The sequence below is a fragment of the Carya illinoinensis genome, chromosome 4 (assembly GCF_018687715.1).
Source record: "Carya illinoinensis cultivar Pawnee chromosome 4, C.illinoinensisPawnee_v1, whole genome shotgun sequence".
In the NCBI taxonomy this organism is placed as follows: domain Eukaryota; kingdom Viridiplantae; phylum Streptophyta; class Magnoliopsida; order Fagales; family Juglandaceae; genus Carya; species Carya illinoinensis.
Window position 1 is genome coordinate 2,797,596 of NC_056755.1, and position 14,052 is coordinate 2,811,647.

General features: G+C 35.4%; 1 protein-coding gene across 1 annotated transcript; it reads right to left on the minus strand.

Annotated features, from left to right (window-relative positions):
* Positions 1-8,262: 8,262 nt before the first annotated feature.
* Positions 8,263-12,618, minus strand: LOC122306588. Its single transcript, XM_043119012.1, has 2 exons — positions 11,543-12,618; positions 8,263-8,521 (listed from the first exon to the last, which is right to left on the minus strand). The coding sequence occupies exon 1, from the start codon at positions 12,481-12,483 to the stop codon at positions 11,590-11,592; it is 894 nt and encodes a 297-aa protein (XP_042974946.1). The 5' UTR covers positions 12,484-12,618; the 3' UTR covers positions 8,263-8,521; positions 11,543-11,589.
* Positions 12,619-14,052: the final 1,434 nt, after the last annotated feature.

Below are 14,052 nucleotides of genomic sequence, written 5' to 3' on the forward strand. Positions count from 1 at the left end.
TTGGGATGCAAATTGGGAAAATGGTGGTAGTTAGAAGCAAAATGTACTCTCCCCTAATATCAATAATCATAGTAACATATTCTCCAATACTAAACACAAACGGATTGACTGTTGTTTCGATATCGCAGTTGGGAACTACATGAATTAATTGCAGACAGTAAACAGGAGACAATGTGATGGATGCATGGCCAATGAGTATATTGAATTAGAATAGTTGATGAATACAAATGATTATGGATGATGCAACTCTGTTCATATATATCACGAAGATAGGAATATCATGGATTGTTTGGTTGATAGGATTAATTACAATTACTACCATTCCTTGGCCATTACACCCTCATGTTAAAGGCATTTTGAGCATTGCCATAAGATTAATTAAGACATTCTTCTTTCCTGTTAATTACCACTTTTGGGAGGATACAGGTGTCGAAAGGTGTCAATTTATCCCTCCACCATAAAATAAACCACCTAATTCGCTTTCAAAGTTCAGATCACATGTTAGTTATCCAACAGAACTTTGTCTCAAAGACTCAACTGCGACACCTCACCACACCACACCACTCAAAGAGCTCTCTATGTCAAATTCTACTTCAACAATGGCAATCTACGTACATCCATCTCAAGCCAAAAGAATTAATTCAGGTGGGGTGATAAAATGACTTACCCTAACATGTGTTTCATCCAGTTCTCATCATCTTTTTGCTGCTGTTAATTTTTAATCATTACGAATCTTATAAGGAATAGTATACCATTTTCCCTCTCATACCAAATTCCAACAAAACCTAGAAACAAAAGGGATACTATTAAAGCCTTCCGTCACATACATGATCTGTTAAAGAAAAGAAAATCTCTATGACACAAACTTTCAAGAAAATATCAAAGAAATGAAAAAAAAAAAACACTAAGCAAGCACGTATACGTCACAGATACATTCTCTGTTCTGGCACCATAGCCATTTGCCCCATTCAGTTCATTCCCATGGGAGGGGTATTTCTCTTAGCTCGTATTTTTCTTTTGATAATAATAAACTAAGTAAAAGCTTCCAAAATAGCTGCATTGATGCTAAAAGAAATCAGGATTCCGATATATACCTTCTTCCACTTACCATCGGGACTCAAGATGTCAAAACCTTCAAAGGAAAATCGGGATTCTAATATACACCTTCTTCCACTTACGCAGTGTTTTTTTCTTTTGGAGTAGTGAGTTACGCACCTTGTTGCCACCGTTTAGGGTTAGGGTTGGAAACGGGATCGCATGGAGAGAGGGAAGGGGAGGGAGGGTTAGGGTTGGGAATGAGATCGCACAGAGAGAGGAAGGGGGGGGGGGGGGGAGCACGGGGAGAGAAATGAAAAATGAAACACACCATTTCATGTGGGTCATTACACGATATTAACTTCAACCAAACGCAGCATTTTATTTACTCTAAAACGGTACGTTTGACTCTACGTTAGATGCCATTCGCGGGGAGGTCTCCCATATGCCTGCATTTAGACTTTTTGTTAACTTATTTTCATCTTGTTTTTATTTTATCACAACGAGCTAAACTGCCTATCAATATATAGTTTTTAAATATCAAAAATCCCACGTAACATGGCTAAATGATGAAAAATTCATTCTCAACTTATCGAGATAGCTCAAGTCTCAATAAAGCAGCCTGAAGCCCATAATAAAGATCTAAATAATGTTCGTACGTACATGAAATTGTCCCGATGACTCACTCAAAAATGAGTAGCACTAAAGCTATCCCAAGTGCAGGAGGATGTCGTGTAATAATTAGGAATAAATTTCTAGATCGTCTCCTCAGAGAAAGTTACTTAGAAATCAAACTCGTTGAAAAAGGTGAAAAACTTCACAAAGAGAAAATAAAATAATGGTATGTGCAATGGATGGGAGAGGACACTAGTCTTGGACTAGATTCATATTTTTGGATTTTGATTGTCGAATCGGAATGTAAAGGACTAATCGATTAAATTCAGAAATTGATAAAACTAAATTAAGAATTAAACTAAATTAGGAAGTAATTGACAAAACATGCACTGAAATTGAAAAGCCCCAAAATCAATGTTCTAGGGTTCATCATTATGTTCAAATCACAAATTCTCAAATTAAACCACTGTAATTGTAATCACTACTAAAATGAAAGTTTAACGAAACGATAAAAATAAATAACACGAATTAAATGAATAACAAATAAATTACTCAAACGTCTAAATCAAAATTCTCTAAAATAATTCAGAATCTCAAAACTGAAATGAAATAGCAAGTAGGGAATTGAAAAGATCAAGCCAGTTGAATGGAGATGAAGATTCGAAGCGGTGGAGAAGGCTGAGCTGCAGTGGCAATTAGACCCCTCAAGGAGTTCTTCAATCTGCTGCAGTGTGAGTGAATGATCCAGTGGAAATTGTGTAGCTGCGTGAATGATCGATTGAATGAATCCTCCTCTTCAAATCTGAACGAAAATCAAAGGAAAAATGAATTCTAAGTGTTTCTTTACTCAAAATCGAGTTTTCCAGCCCAAGAGTCGTCTTAAGATGTAAAAAAAACATATATATACTCTGACGGCAGAATGAACCCTGATCTGTAAAAATGCGATATTCGCTCGAGTGGAGTGTCGAGCGAACATCGAGCGTTCGACTCTGCCTAAGTTCACTCGAGCGGCCTGTCGAGCGAATATCGAACGTTCGACTCTGCCTGAATTCGCTTGAGCGGCCAAATGCCTCCACTCGAGCGATCTCTTTTCCCGCATCTCGCTCGAGCCCACTGTCGAGCGGAAGTCGAGTGTTTGAATCTGCCTGACTTTGCTCGAACGGCCAGAAGCCACCGCTCGAGCGAAATGTACCATAATCCATATTAATTGGCAGTTGATAAAATTAGAGCAGAAATTCATGCTTTTAATCAATTAAAATCACAACTTTGATTTATTCATTTTTCCATATAAAACCAATGATAAAGTAATGAAAGAATTAATATATATTGGTTCCAAAAGCATTAAAAATGCAATAATTTAACTCAATCACCCGACCAAACCTGGAGATACTTTTCACTTGTGTTTTGCGAGTCTGAGGCCTTTTTTTTTAATTTTTTTAAAACAAGCAAACTTCATTCAATAAAAGATGATAGAAGTTAGAGAGAGTAGGGTTCTCCAACAGAACACTCTGAAACAATAACCACAATGCAAACGATGTGGAAAAAAAGAAAAAAAAAGTTTTGATACCAATTTCTTGATCTCTACTCAAAACCTACAAGGAGGACGCCCTTTTAAAAGATGTTTCGAAGGTAATCCACCGCTGAAGATGGTGCAAGTGGAAGTTTTGTAGTTGAAAGACTTGAGGTATTTGTTGGTGAGGTCCTTAGTCTCTTTTACAAGATCATCGGTTAGGGAAAGCAATAACCCAGATAGACTGGCATCGGAAGAGCAAATATGCAATGGCAGAATAGCCAACCTGCGCCCATGGAGTGGCGCGTGAGGACCACGCGTCAGTGGAATGGAGGTGGGGTCATGCAAATCTGAAGGATCGGAGGGTGGAGAGTCTGCTGGTACGGCGCGTGTAGCCGATAGAGCTATCAAAGAGTATTGGCCTGTGAAGGCTACGCGCGGAAACAAGCTGCGTGTGATTGTCACATGCAAACATTTTGGGCTCGGTTCCGCATCATCCCAATAGATCGGCGGGAGGGAAACATCGTGGTGGGGCATGTGTCGATTGTTCAAGGTCGGAGAGCTGCAGATCTGAAAAAATCTGAACCGATGAAAAAACGCTACCACATAATCATATTTACATATAGGTAGCGGAAAGGAAACGGAAAAGGAAAGCGAGATGGAAAGGAAGGTGGAGCCGAGACTCACATCTTCCTCTCTTGTGAAACTGAACGGAATGATTAGTTTTTCTAGAGGAAGTCAAAGTTTCTCTCTCTAAAAAACTGAATGGCAAAAAAAACTTCTTTTGAGTATGAGACCTTACTTTGCGACTACTTGACTTTTGCAAGTCCTTATCTCAACAAAATATCATGAAAGTCACCTCAATCTGAAAGTTTATCTTAAACAAATAATAATTAGCACAGGGCCTACCTACGGATTGTTTAGAGAGCATATACACTATAATAGAAGTATTTTACAATTTCTTATAGTCATTCGTTTCTCTCTGTATAATAGAGGTCAGAGACTCATTTACCTAGAAAATACAATATTTTTGGAGCTCCCATTCTGAGATTGAAGATTATCTATGAGTTCTTATAATAGTCGCTCATGAGTCTCTTTCCCTCATATCTCAGATCCTTTTTATTGTAGCTTTGTTAGTAGTAAGTGAGAAAATCAATTTTATGTCACTCTTTCCTTACATGTCTAACTCTTCATGTCTAACTTAATTATCTTTCTCCCTTAGCTTTTAATTTTGTCTTTTCATGTCTTTATCTTTTTCTTCTTAATTTTTTTTTTTATGGTGGTCCATTACCTTTAATGGACTAGACCTAATATATCTAGCTTGCTATTTTTATCCTTTCAAAAATTATACCCAATTCAATTATAAATGTCAAGTACTTAGAGTTTCATGCACAATTGCTTATCCTAATTTGTACGGATTATGAGTGTTAGGGAGAATTTTCATTAGAGGCCTAAAGTCCATGCAAACAGTCCCAAGCCCATCACCTTCCTTGGGCTCATGAGTTAGGCTATCACCTGTCCAAACCCGAGAGGGATCCCCCTAGCAGCTCGGGGCAAACCCTTGACCCATACGGGTCGGAGGTAACCACCCATGGTGAGATAGGACGTGGCAGGAATGGCGCGGAAAATCTCAATCGGAGGAAAGGCAGAGAAACACATCAAGAAGAAGGATCGGAACTGAGTTGTAATTGCACTAAAGACAACATGGTGGTGGAGTTTCTGAGGAGGCCTCCCTCTTTCCTAAAACACAAGGTATTGCCTCCTAACTAAAGGATTCGAGTATAAAGAGACGCTCAGAATTATGAGGTAAATGGATTGATCATTGAGAACAAATTATTATTAGACTTCTACATTTCCATTTGGAGTATTTCTAAGAGAAAATGACTGACTTAAGTATCGGAGGTTCTCCGAATTACCGAGAGCCACCCCCTTTCCTCGTTGCAGGAAATTGATCGAGAAAAAGCTCGGATCCGTTGAGTAACCATACTCAAAGGCGTACGAAATATGATGTTAACAATGAGTATCATACGTTTCTCACTAACTCTGATCTTGTCATGGTGTGTCTAATTGATCACCATATTATATAAATGTATATATTTATATATATGGAGAGTCTCTGCTTAATTACCAGTCAGTGTCTTCGGAGCAATGTACTGCATGGTGCTTTAATTCTATATATTGGTCTCATAATTTATCTTCCTTTCGTTGGAGTTGTGTTAATTAATTAATTTCCCATGCAATTTATTTTGACATTTTTGTAGAATTGGCTGACATTGTGCCTTCTAAACGTGACAGAGATGTTGATTAATTTGTAGTTACTCATGAAGACAAATGTACCGATGCAATTTGCTGGACTTCCGTGTGATTGCATGCGCGCTAGATATCTCCCTCCATTTGTCATACGTTACTCCAATCAATACTACTTTCTATCTTTTCTTTTTTTAAATCAACTTCTATGAATCAGAGCATTAGTATTGGACTAATTAAATTCATATTCAAAATTTAATAAAAAGTAAAAAATTTTTATAAATCTTAAACCTTTATATCTATAATTCCACATTAGATTAGATATTAAATTCATCAAAATAATAATATGATATTATTTTTTTAATAATAATATTTTTAATTTTTTTCTTCATATTTTGTAATTATACTAATCATATGTACATTAATAGTTTAATTTAGCACTTAAATAATTGATTCCCAACTAATTTAGAATAAAATAAAATAAAACCATTGTATATTAAAATTAGAATAAAATATTATTTTGAAGGTGAAATAGTAGACCTTCAAATTTGAAAGAAGAGCAACAAATACTGTAACTCAAAACTTCCCAAAAACCCTTTTAATGAATCCAATGCAGGTTCATTTTAAGTAAATTTATCAAAATTTAAAGATGTATTGGCTTTTGAGGAAGCCAATGCTAGTGCTCTTATCAGTACTTCTGAAGACGATATTACTAATTTTTTTCTTTTTTAAAGAGGACTGGACGTCATATATAATTTTATTAGAGAAATGCTTAGATGTCCCAATTTTGAATTTCGAGCATTTCCACCGAGATATTTTTATTTATTTATTTAGTAATTAAGTAAATATATTTTTATGATTTTATAATTTTTTTTTTTAAAAAATGTGTAAAAAGATTAAAAGAATACATGAAAAAAAAAATTTAAAAGAAAGAAAGAAACTAGCCTTTAAGTGGACAGTGTACGTAGGGAGCCACTATTATATATTAAGATGATACTACTTTGGTTGTGCATTCCTATACATGAGTGAGAAACCAGATCATAATCAGTACATCGCAAGGTATAGTTTGATTTACAATATTTAAATTTTAAAATATTTCTTTCAAATCAAATTATGATATATAAATAGTGTGCAATCATGTAAAGCCATTCAAATATAAATATTCTTTCTAGCTCCTTTTAACACTAGCAAATACCTCGCATTTGATGTGAGAAGGAGAACACCAATCATCTTGCACTATTCTCCTTTTTTCTCTATATTTTTCCTTTTAAATATCTATATTTCGATCAGTACCGTAAATATAAAAGAGAAATGATTTATATAAGTATTTCTAATTAAATAGATAAGTTTCGCACAATTCTTTTGTAAAAAGTAGACCCCACTTCAAAATGTGTAATTTTTATTTGTGGGACCTATTTTTTTTTTTTTTTTAACAGAATCTATATGACACTTGTACTTAGTATTATTGAATATAAAAAGAGATGATATTTACAATTTTAAAATGTACAAGTATTTTCTTTTAAAAAGTAGATAAAAATGAGACCCGCATAATCAATAAATAAATTTTTAATAGTAAATCACACTCTTTTTAAAAGAAAATATATGAAATCTGTATACTCTAAAATTGTATAACATATATGAAAATACAATATAATTATATAGCCTCACAACTGCAAGTTCTCTTTCCATGCAAAACTTGCGAGATGGCCACTGGCTTGAGCACTAAACTGATTTTAATTTAATTAAATGTATGGTTTTGACTTGTGGGTACGTACGTGTACCCAAATATTATTATTATTATTTGAAAAAGCAATATTATCTATCATACTTAAAATGCTACATTTAAATGCCAATAAATCCCGATGATATTCGAAAAGATCAGATAATTAAGAATTAAATAAATGAAAACATATCTTTCTTTTAAGTACGTGCTCATGATCACGTATACATTCATGATAAGTACTGCATGTATATCAAACATATATTGCTCTGCCTGGAGCTTGATGGCATATATATAGCCTGATTCTCCAATATATATATATATATCAAACATATACTGCTCTACCAAAAGCTTGACGGCATATAATCCAATTCGGAGAAAAACCTGGATTCGATTCCCCCACCTCCCTTATAAAAAAAAAAAAAAACATATACTACTCCAAATATATAATACTGCCGTTGAATAACAATATTAATTTTTGAACGTCGACCTTCCTTCCCTCTCTGATTGATTGACCGCTACTTCTTAATTTTCATCGATCCTCTTAAAAATTTATATTTAGCAATCGTGCATCGTATACTTATTTTATTTTTGAGTAATACTACATACAGTCATGGAATATACAAACACCACGCAATAGTTTAAAAAAAAAATAAGATCCACAATTAAAAAGTTATTTTTTTCCATATATGTCCCACATTAATTCACATTTTTAAAAAAATTTGTACAATACTTGTACGATCCATAACTATAAATATTTTTTTTTTAATTTTTTCAACAAATGTATAGTATAAAACCGTTGAATAGATAACCCATCCTCTCAATTGGTGGCCGGCATAATCACCATATGCCTTAATCTCAGAATAACTTAGCATTGCATGCATGCATGAAGTACGTACGTACTTTCTTTCTTTCTTATATATAATTGATGATCAGTGTACGCATGTGTACATATAATTTATTTAGTTAGGAGTAATACAATTAACAACACTCTCATCTTACTTTCATCTTACTAAATAATATATGACACATTCATCACTATTAAATAATAAATAAACATATAATAAATTATCATTTAATGATGATAAATATGTCACATTTTATTTAATAAAATAAAAATTAAATGATAATATGGTATATATAATTTTCCTTTTGGTTAATAATTAATTTGCACTCATGACCCAAATTAAATACGGGTTCACGTAAGCCCCCGGTCCGTTTGAAACACAGTACTGCTTAATTGCAAAAGCCCAGAAACAAGCTGTCTGCTTGATCTCCGACGTTAGTTACAGTAGTACGTATATGTACACTTAATTTCTACGTACACGTACGACTCTCGTGTTCGAGTAGTAGTACTAGATATCGATCTTCCTGATCTCTTGATACAGAAACTCCTGTTACATGCAGAATCAAACTGGTCAGTAACAATTTATTATAATAAAGAGATATATCATAATTATAAGGAATCACGTACGTATAAACCCACATGAACAGAGATCATCAATTTTAGAAAGAGATACAAACATATTTAAATGGCTCAGAGCCCAATTACTAACTACACTGTTCATTCTGAACTTGCTTTTGTCTCCGTTTATACTTTCAATCAGAAAGTTCCTCCCTCGACCTTACCGAAAGATCAAAAATGAAAAAGAAAAATGAAAGATCGATGTATGATCATATACCTTCGTAAGTTCGTAACCACGGAATCCCGTGCAAGTATATATACAACTATAAACATGAACATTAAAGTAGTGATGCTCAATTATGAGTAAAAAAATAGAGTAGTACTGTTCATATTGAAAATACGAGACTCTTTAATTTCTGAAATAGTCTATATATAGCTCGTACCCATAAATTAATAACTTAATATAGAAAAGTAAGATGCATGCAGTTTGGGTTAATCATGTCTACAAATTTTTGGTGCAACATGATCTACAGCCAAAGTAGTACCAATATTCAATAATACAGGCCGCAACAAGCCGATCGATGCTTCGGATTTCCATACATGCATGCATGAAACAAGCTGGGAAGCACAGAAGATCAGAGCATGCATGCGCAGTTAGCTAGCTAGCTACTGAAATTAAGTACTGCACATTAATATTGCAGAAGTAGTATTTGTACGAGGCATGCATGCATTTGTGTAGAGCTTTTTTTTTTTCCTTATTTTGTTTTCGGAGTACTAGAATATCCCCAATTGGTCAAATAATTTTTCTCATGCACTAGAAGCTAGCTGTCATTATTATCGTTTCTCGTTTTGTTTTTTACTATATTAATTAATTAATGTCGTTATTGCCAATAAAATAGAAGGTGAAAGAAGATAAAGTAAATTAATGCACTTCTCAATTATTTGCTACTGCTTAGTCATTCCTTAAAAGGCATTTTGGTGTGTGGATAATGGAGTTTAAGGATCTGAGTTGTGTGATAAACAACAAACTGGCTTATCAAATATTTTGTAGTTCAAAATACCTGAGCTTCTTCTGATCATCAACGGCTCAAACTGAGGGCAGCTTCAACGTCCACCCACCATGCATATATGCAAATCCTCCACCGTCCATTCCCGGCCCTACATGCACATCACAAGGCGCTATATATATATACCTGCGAGTAGTACTTATCCTTTCCAGTTTCCCCACGTACGTACATTACAGCTTTACTTGGCAAGTAAAGCCCATGTACAAGTACTGCAACTTCTCTCTCACCGTCAACCACACCGTTATTCTCTCCTGTGACTGGCCGTCAATTCTCTGTCTCACCCCCTTCTCTAAAGCCCCCAATGACTAATAAGATCTTGTTTGATTAATTAAAATTAAAAATTTTATCTCAACTCATCGTTACACTTTTTTTAAATTTTAATATAAAATATAATAAATAATTTAATTTTTTCAAATATTAATATAAAATTAATATTTAAAAATTATATTATAATAATATTTTATTTATTATTCTTTAAAATATCTTATCTCATCTGTGTAACCAAGCAGAACTCTATAACCTATTAAAATATTCCGATTAATACCCCTCGATCGCACATCCATGCATGTGGCTGTCACACCACTGCACCGTCACCCACGGCTCCGTTTCACTTATCATCTGTCACATCACCACTGTCCGATCCCTGTTATCGCGGACAGCCTTATTAAAAGTTTTAAAAAATTTGTTGGCCCCATTTCCCTTTTCCAAACCATCCTAATTTGTTGTCTTCGTACGATAAAAACTACACCGATATCCCGTCCAGGGAACTCAATCCGCTTACAATTCTCTGGCAAAAGTTGCAGAGTCAGCACCTTCTTGCCCGTCCCATCTTTCTTGACTCTAATTCGTTTCTCCCTCGGTTTGGCTTATAACCACTATTATTCCGAACCCTAACATATTCTCTCTTTGTCCTTCCTCCTGTCACAATATATTCCTATTATCAATCCTGACATTATCCTATTCGATCGCCATGTCCTCCATACCTCCTACTACTCCACTAATACGACCGACGACAATCCCCCCACCCCCCTTCTCTCTCTCTGTCTCTGTGTTTTGAGTGCAGGCGATAACCTAGAGTACCAGTACAGTAACGTCCTAGCGTGAAAGAACACGTGTCCAGTGAAGGGATCTGATGGAAAAGTAGCGTATCCAGCGTAAGAGCGATGCGGAATGGTCCCACAAGGGAAGCTAGCAATGCTAGATCACGAGGGAGAGCAGTGTCCATCACTCCCCGAAACAATAGGTGGAGGTGGGGTTCTGACTAGGGCTGAGAGTAATGTTCGGTACATACCATGTGGGAAGCACTTTGGGGGAGAGGTTCGAGAAATCGAACACGTGTTTGCCTTTCATCGGGACAACTAATTAAGGTGGGTTCTAACAGTAGCTTAACGTGCAATTTATTTATAATACTTGCACTCTCCCGTTAATTAGAGCTTGTCTTCGTCCGTCTAACTAAACCTCGCGCGTACGTAAAGAGTAGGTTTAAAACGGGAAAAACATGTTCTTTACCAAAACAAGGCTTTTAATTATATATACATGGTGCATGTATACATGGAGGAAATATATACGTGTACTATGTTAATTGGGATGTCTGTGCAATCATGCTAGTTCAACCACTTCTATCAGTACTCCTTTTATAAGATCGAGTTTGGTGGCTTTATATATAAATATATATATTATATATATAAATAAATTTAAGTGTAATTACTTTTTCATATTCTTTAAAATTTTAATTGATTTTATTATTTTTAATATAAAATAATTATTTTGATTAATATAATTAATGAGATATATAAAAAATACACAAAAATACTGTCGCCTCAAAATTCATATATATATATATATTAGGTACTTTTAACCTCGTTTTCCATTGGTTTGGTAATATATTCAATGCCCAAGCTAGCAAGAAATAATTGCTAATTAGCTAAATAATATGCATATACCTGATATCGCTAGCTTGCTTCTCTGCTTTGTTACTTTCTTTATATTTCTAAAGTCCCAAACTGAGCGCAGCCTCCACGTCCAACCTCCATGCAAACCCCCCCGAGTTCATCCTCCACACGTCACAAGGCATCACCTTTGAACACTTCTTGTTCCGCCACGTGTGCTGCAGTCTCACTCGACCCGTGAACGCCGGGTACACATTGGGCAATTTCGCCTTAGCAACCAACCTCACTGTACACTCCCGTGACTGTCCGTCTCCCTCCTGTCTCACCATCCTCTTATACGCTTCGTTGACCCACTGCACCCTGTCCAGGCCCTCTGATATAAACCCCGGACACGTGTCCCTCTCCAGGTTCTTGATTCTCTCTGCGTCCGTACACCCTAATTCACGTACATCCATGCACGTGTCTGTCACGCTCTCCACCGTCACCCATGATTCGGCCACCGTGCTGATCTGTGGCATCACCACCGTATGATCTGACCCGACACCGCAGTCTACGCTACCGAACACCCATTTGTTGCCGTTCATCCACATTTGTAGGTCCAGATCCTGATTATTCTCGACTGCGACTTTATGAGCCGGAGGATCAACCTTAGACTGGGAGCCTCCGGCGTCGAGATCTTTATTTTGAGCTCTCTCGGGCAAAAGTTGCAGCGTCAGAACCGTCCTATCCAACCCATCTATAAATTCTTCCTCGGGAACCGTTTTCTTTCTGTTACGACCATCATTATTCTTGCGAACCCTAACATACTTTCTCTTCTTCCTTCTTTTCGAAACAAAAGGGTGGTTCTTGTTGTCCGTCAGCAAACCTGATCCGCCGGTGGCAGGTCTCGGTGCGATCGGTCGGAATCCGAGCATCACTCGGTTTATTATCGTCTTATCTTGCTGTCCGCCAGCAGCACCGTTACTCGCCACGTGCCACCGATATCCACCGTCCATCACCCTCCTAGCTCTACCTTGTTTAGTGCCTTCTCATGCGCTGTCCCTGTCTCTGTCTCTGTTCTCTCTCTCTCTCTCTCTCTCTCTCTCCCCTTCCCCTCGGAGATGAGAACGATAATGATAACGGCAGTAGCAAGGGTGGCTTGGTTAGGAAACACCACGTGTCTAGGGCAACACTGAAACAGTAGCAGCACCTGATTGGATGGGTGGTATTGTCGGTGGGGCCGACAGAAATGAGGCGTATCTGGAAGAAAAAATATGGGACCCGCGATGTCAGCCAATGGGAATTGGGAGGGTGTCCAACACTTTTCGAAAAGAGTGTAACACTTGGGGCTTGCCTAGCTTGCAGCATAATTCTCATTTCCTGTTCAAGCAGCTTAAAGGGAAAAACACCTTTGGAAAAGCTACCCAGAATGTGCATACGTGCTTTCATTTCATTAGCTTCCAACAGTTACCTCCTTTTAATTAATCATCTTAGGTGGAATTTTAATTCGTGAGGGTCGTATCTATCTGCATCCTGCCCGTAATACTTTGAATATGATATATTTTATAATGGAATAATATTATATATAATCGTAAAGTATATAAATATTATATAATTATTTTTAAAAAATAAGATTTAATATTAAAAAAATTTTAAAAATCTCATATTTATTTTATTTTTTTAATTTTTTTAAAAATAATTATATAATATTTATACACTCACAATTGTAAGTATTATTATATTTTGTATTGTAAAATTATTTTGATAATGTCTAAAGGCCGGATAGCATTTATATAATATTATTGACATGACAAATAGTTAAATCCTTTTTTTTTTTTAAATAATCGATATTGTAATTGATATATTAATGCATGTACATCAATGGGTTTGATTGTCTTCAACATCAGGAAAAATCTTCCAAATAACACTCAAAACTAAAAGTGTAGCATTTGCGTGATAATATTGATGTGATGAACAATTAAATCAATTAATGTATCTATGATTAATATGCGATAGACATATTAATTATATATAGAAATTAGAACCCGCTTGTGCAAATATTCGAATTTAATTGGAAGGAAAAGTAGATCACATACCATATGTGAGTGAGGGGATTATTTGCTCCTACAAAAGTTGTTTTTAATGTTAATTGAACAACTTTGAATTGACCGCTAAATTCCTCCTCCAAGTAATTAGTTGTTGTGGTAATAATATAATAAAAAATTATATTTACAGTTATTTTTACATATTTTTTTATATATTTTATTAATATAATTAATTATATTATTTTTTAATATAAAATAATTATTTTAACTTTATCATAGAATATATAAAAATATCCTTATATAACTAAACTCTAATATAGTTGCCCTGCCGGCCCACTCGAGTTAGTGGTGGGGTTCCATGTGTTGCTTCACTCAAACCTTTAGTTACTAAATTTATAAAACCTCTTGACCTTTTTATGGAATGCAATGAACCGTACACATGACCCAATCGAAAGGAAATGTAATGAGTGCACTACGACTCTGGCCTTGACTATCTTTTTTTTTTTTTTTTAAATGATTTTATTTTCCATCAGAGAGACC

Excerpts from the sequence above, each read along its gene's own strand:
- LOC122306588 (XM_043119012.1), bottom strand. The coding sequence starts at position 12,483 with ATGGACGGTGGATATCGGTGGCACGTGGCGAGTAACGGTGCTGCTGGC.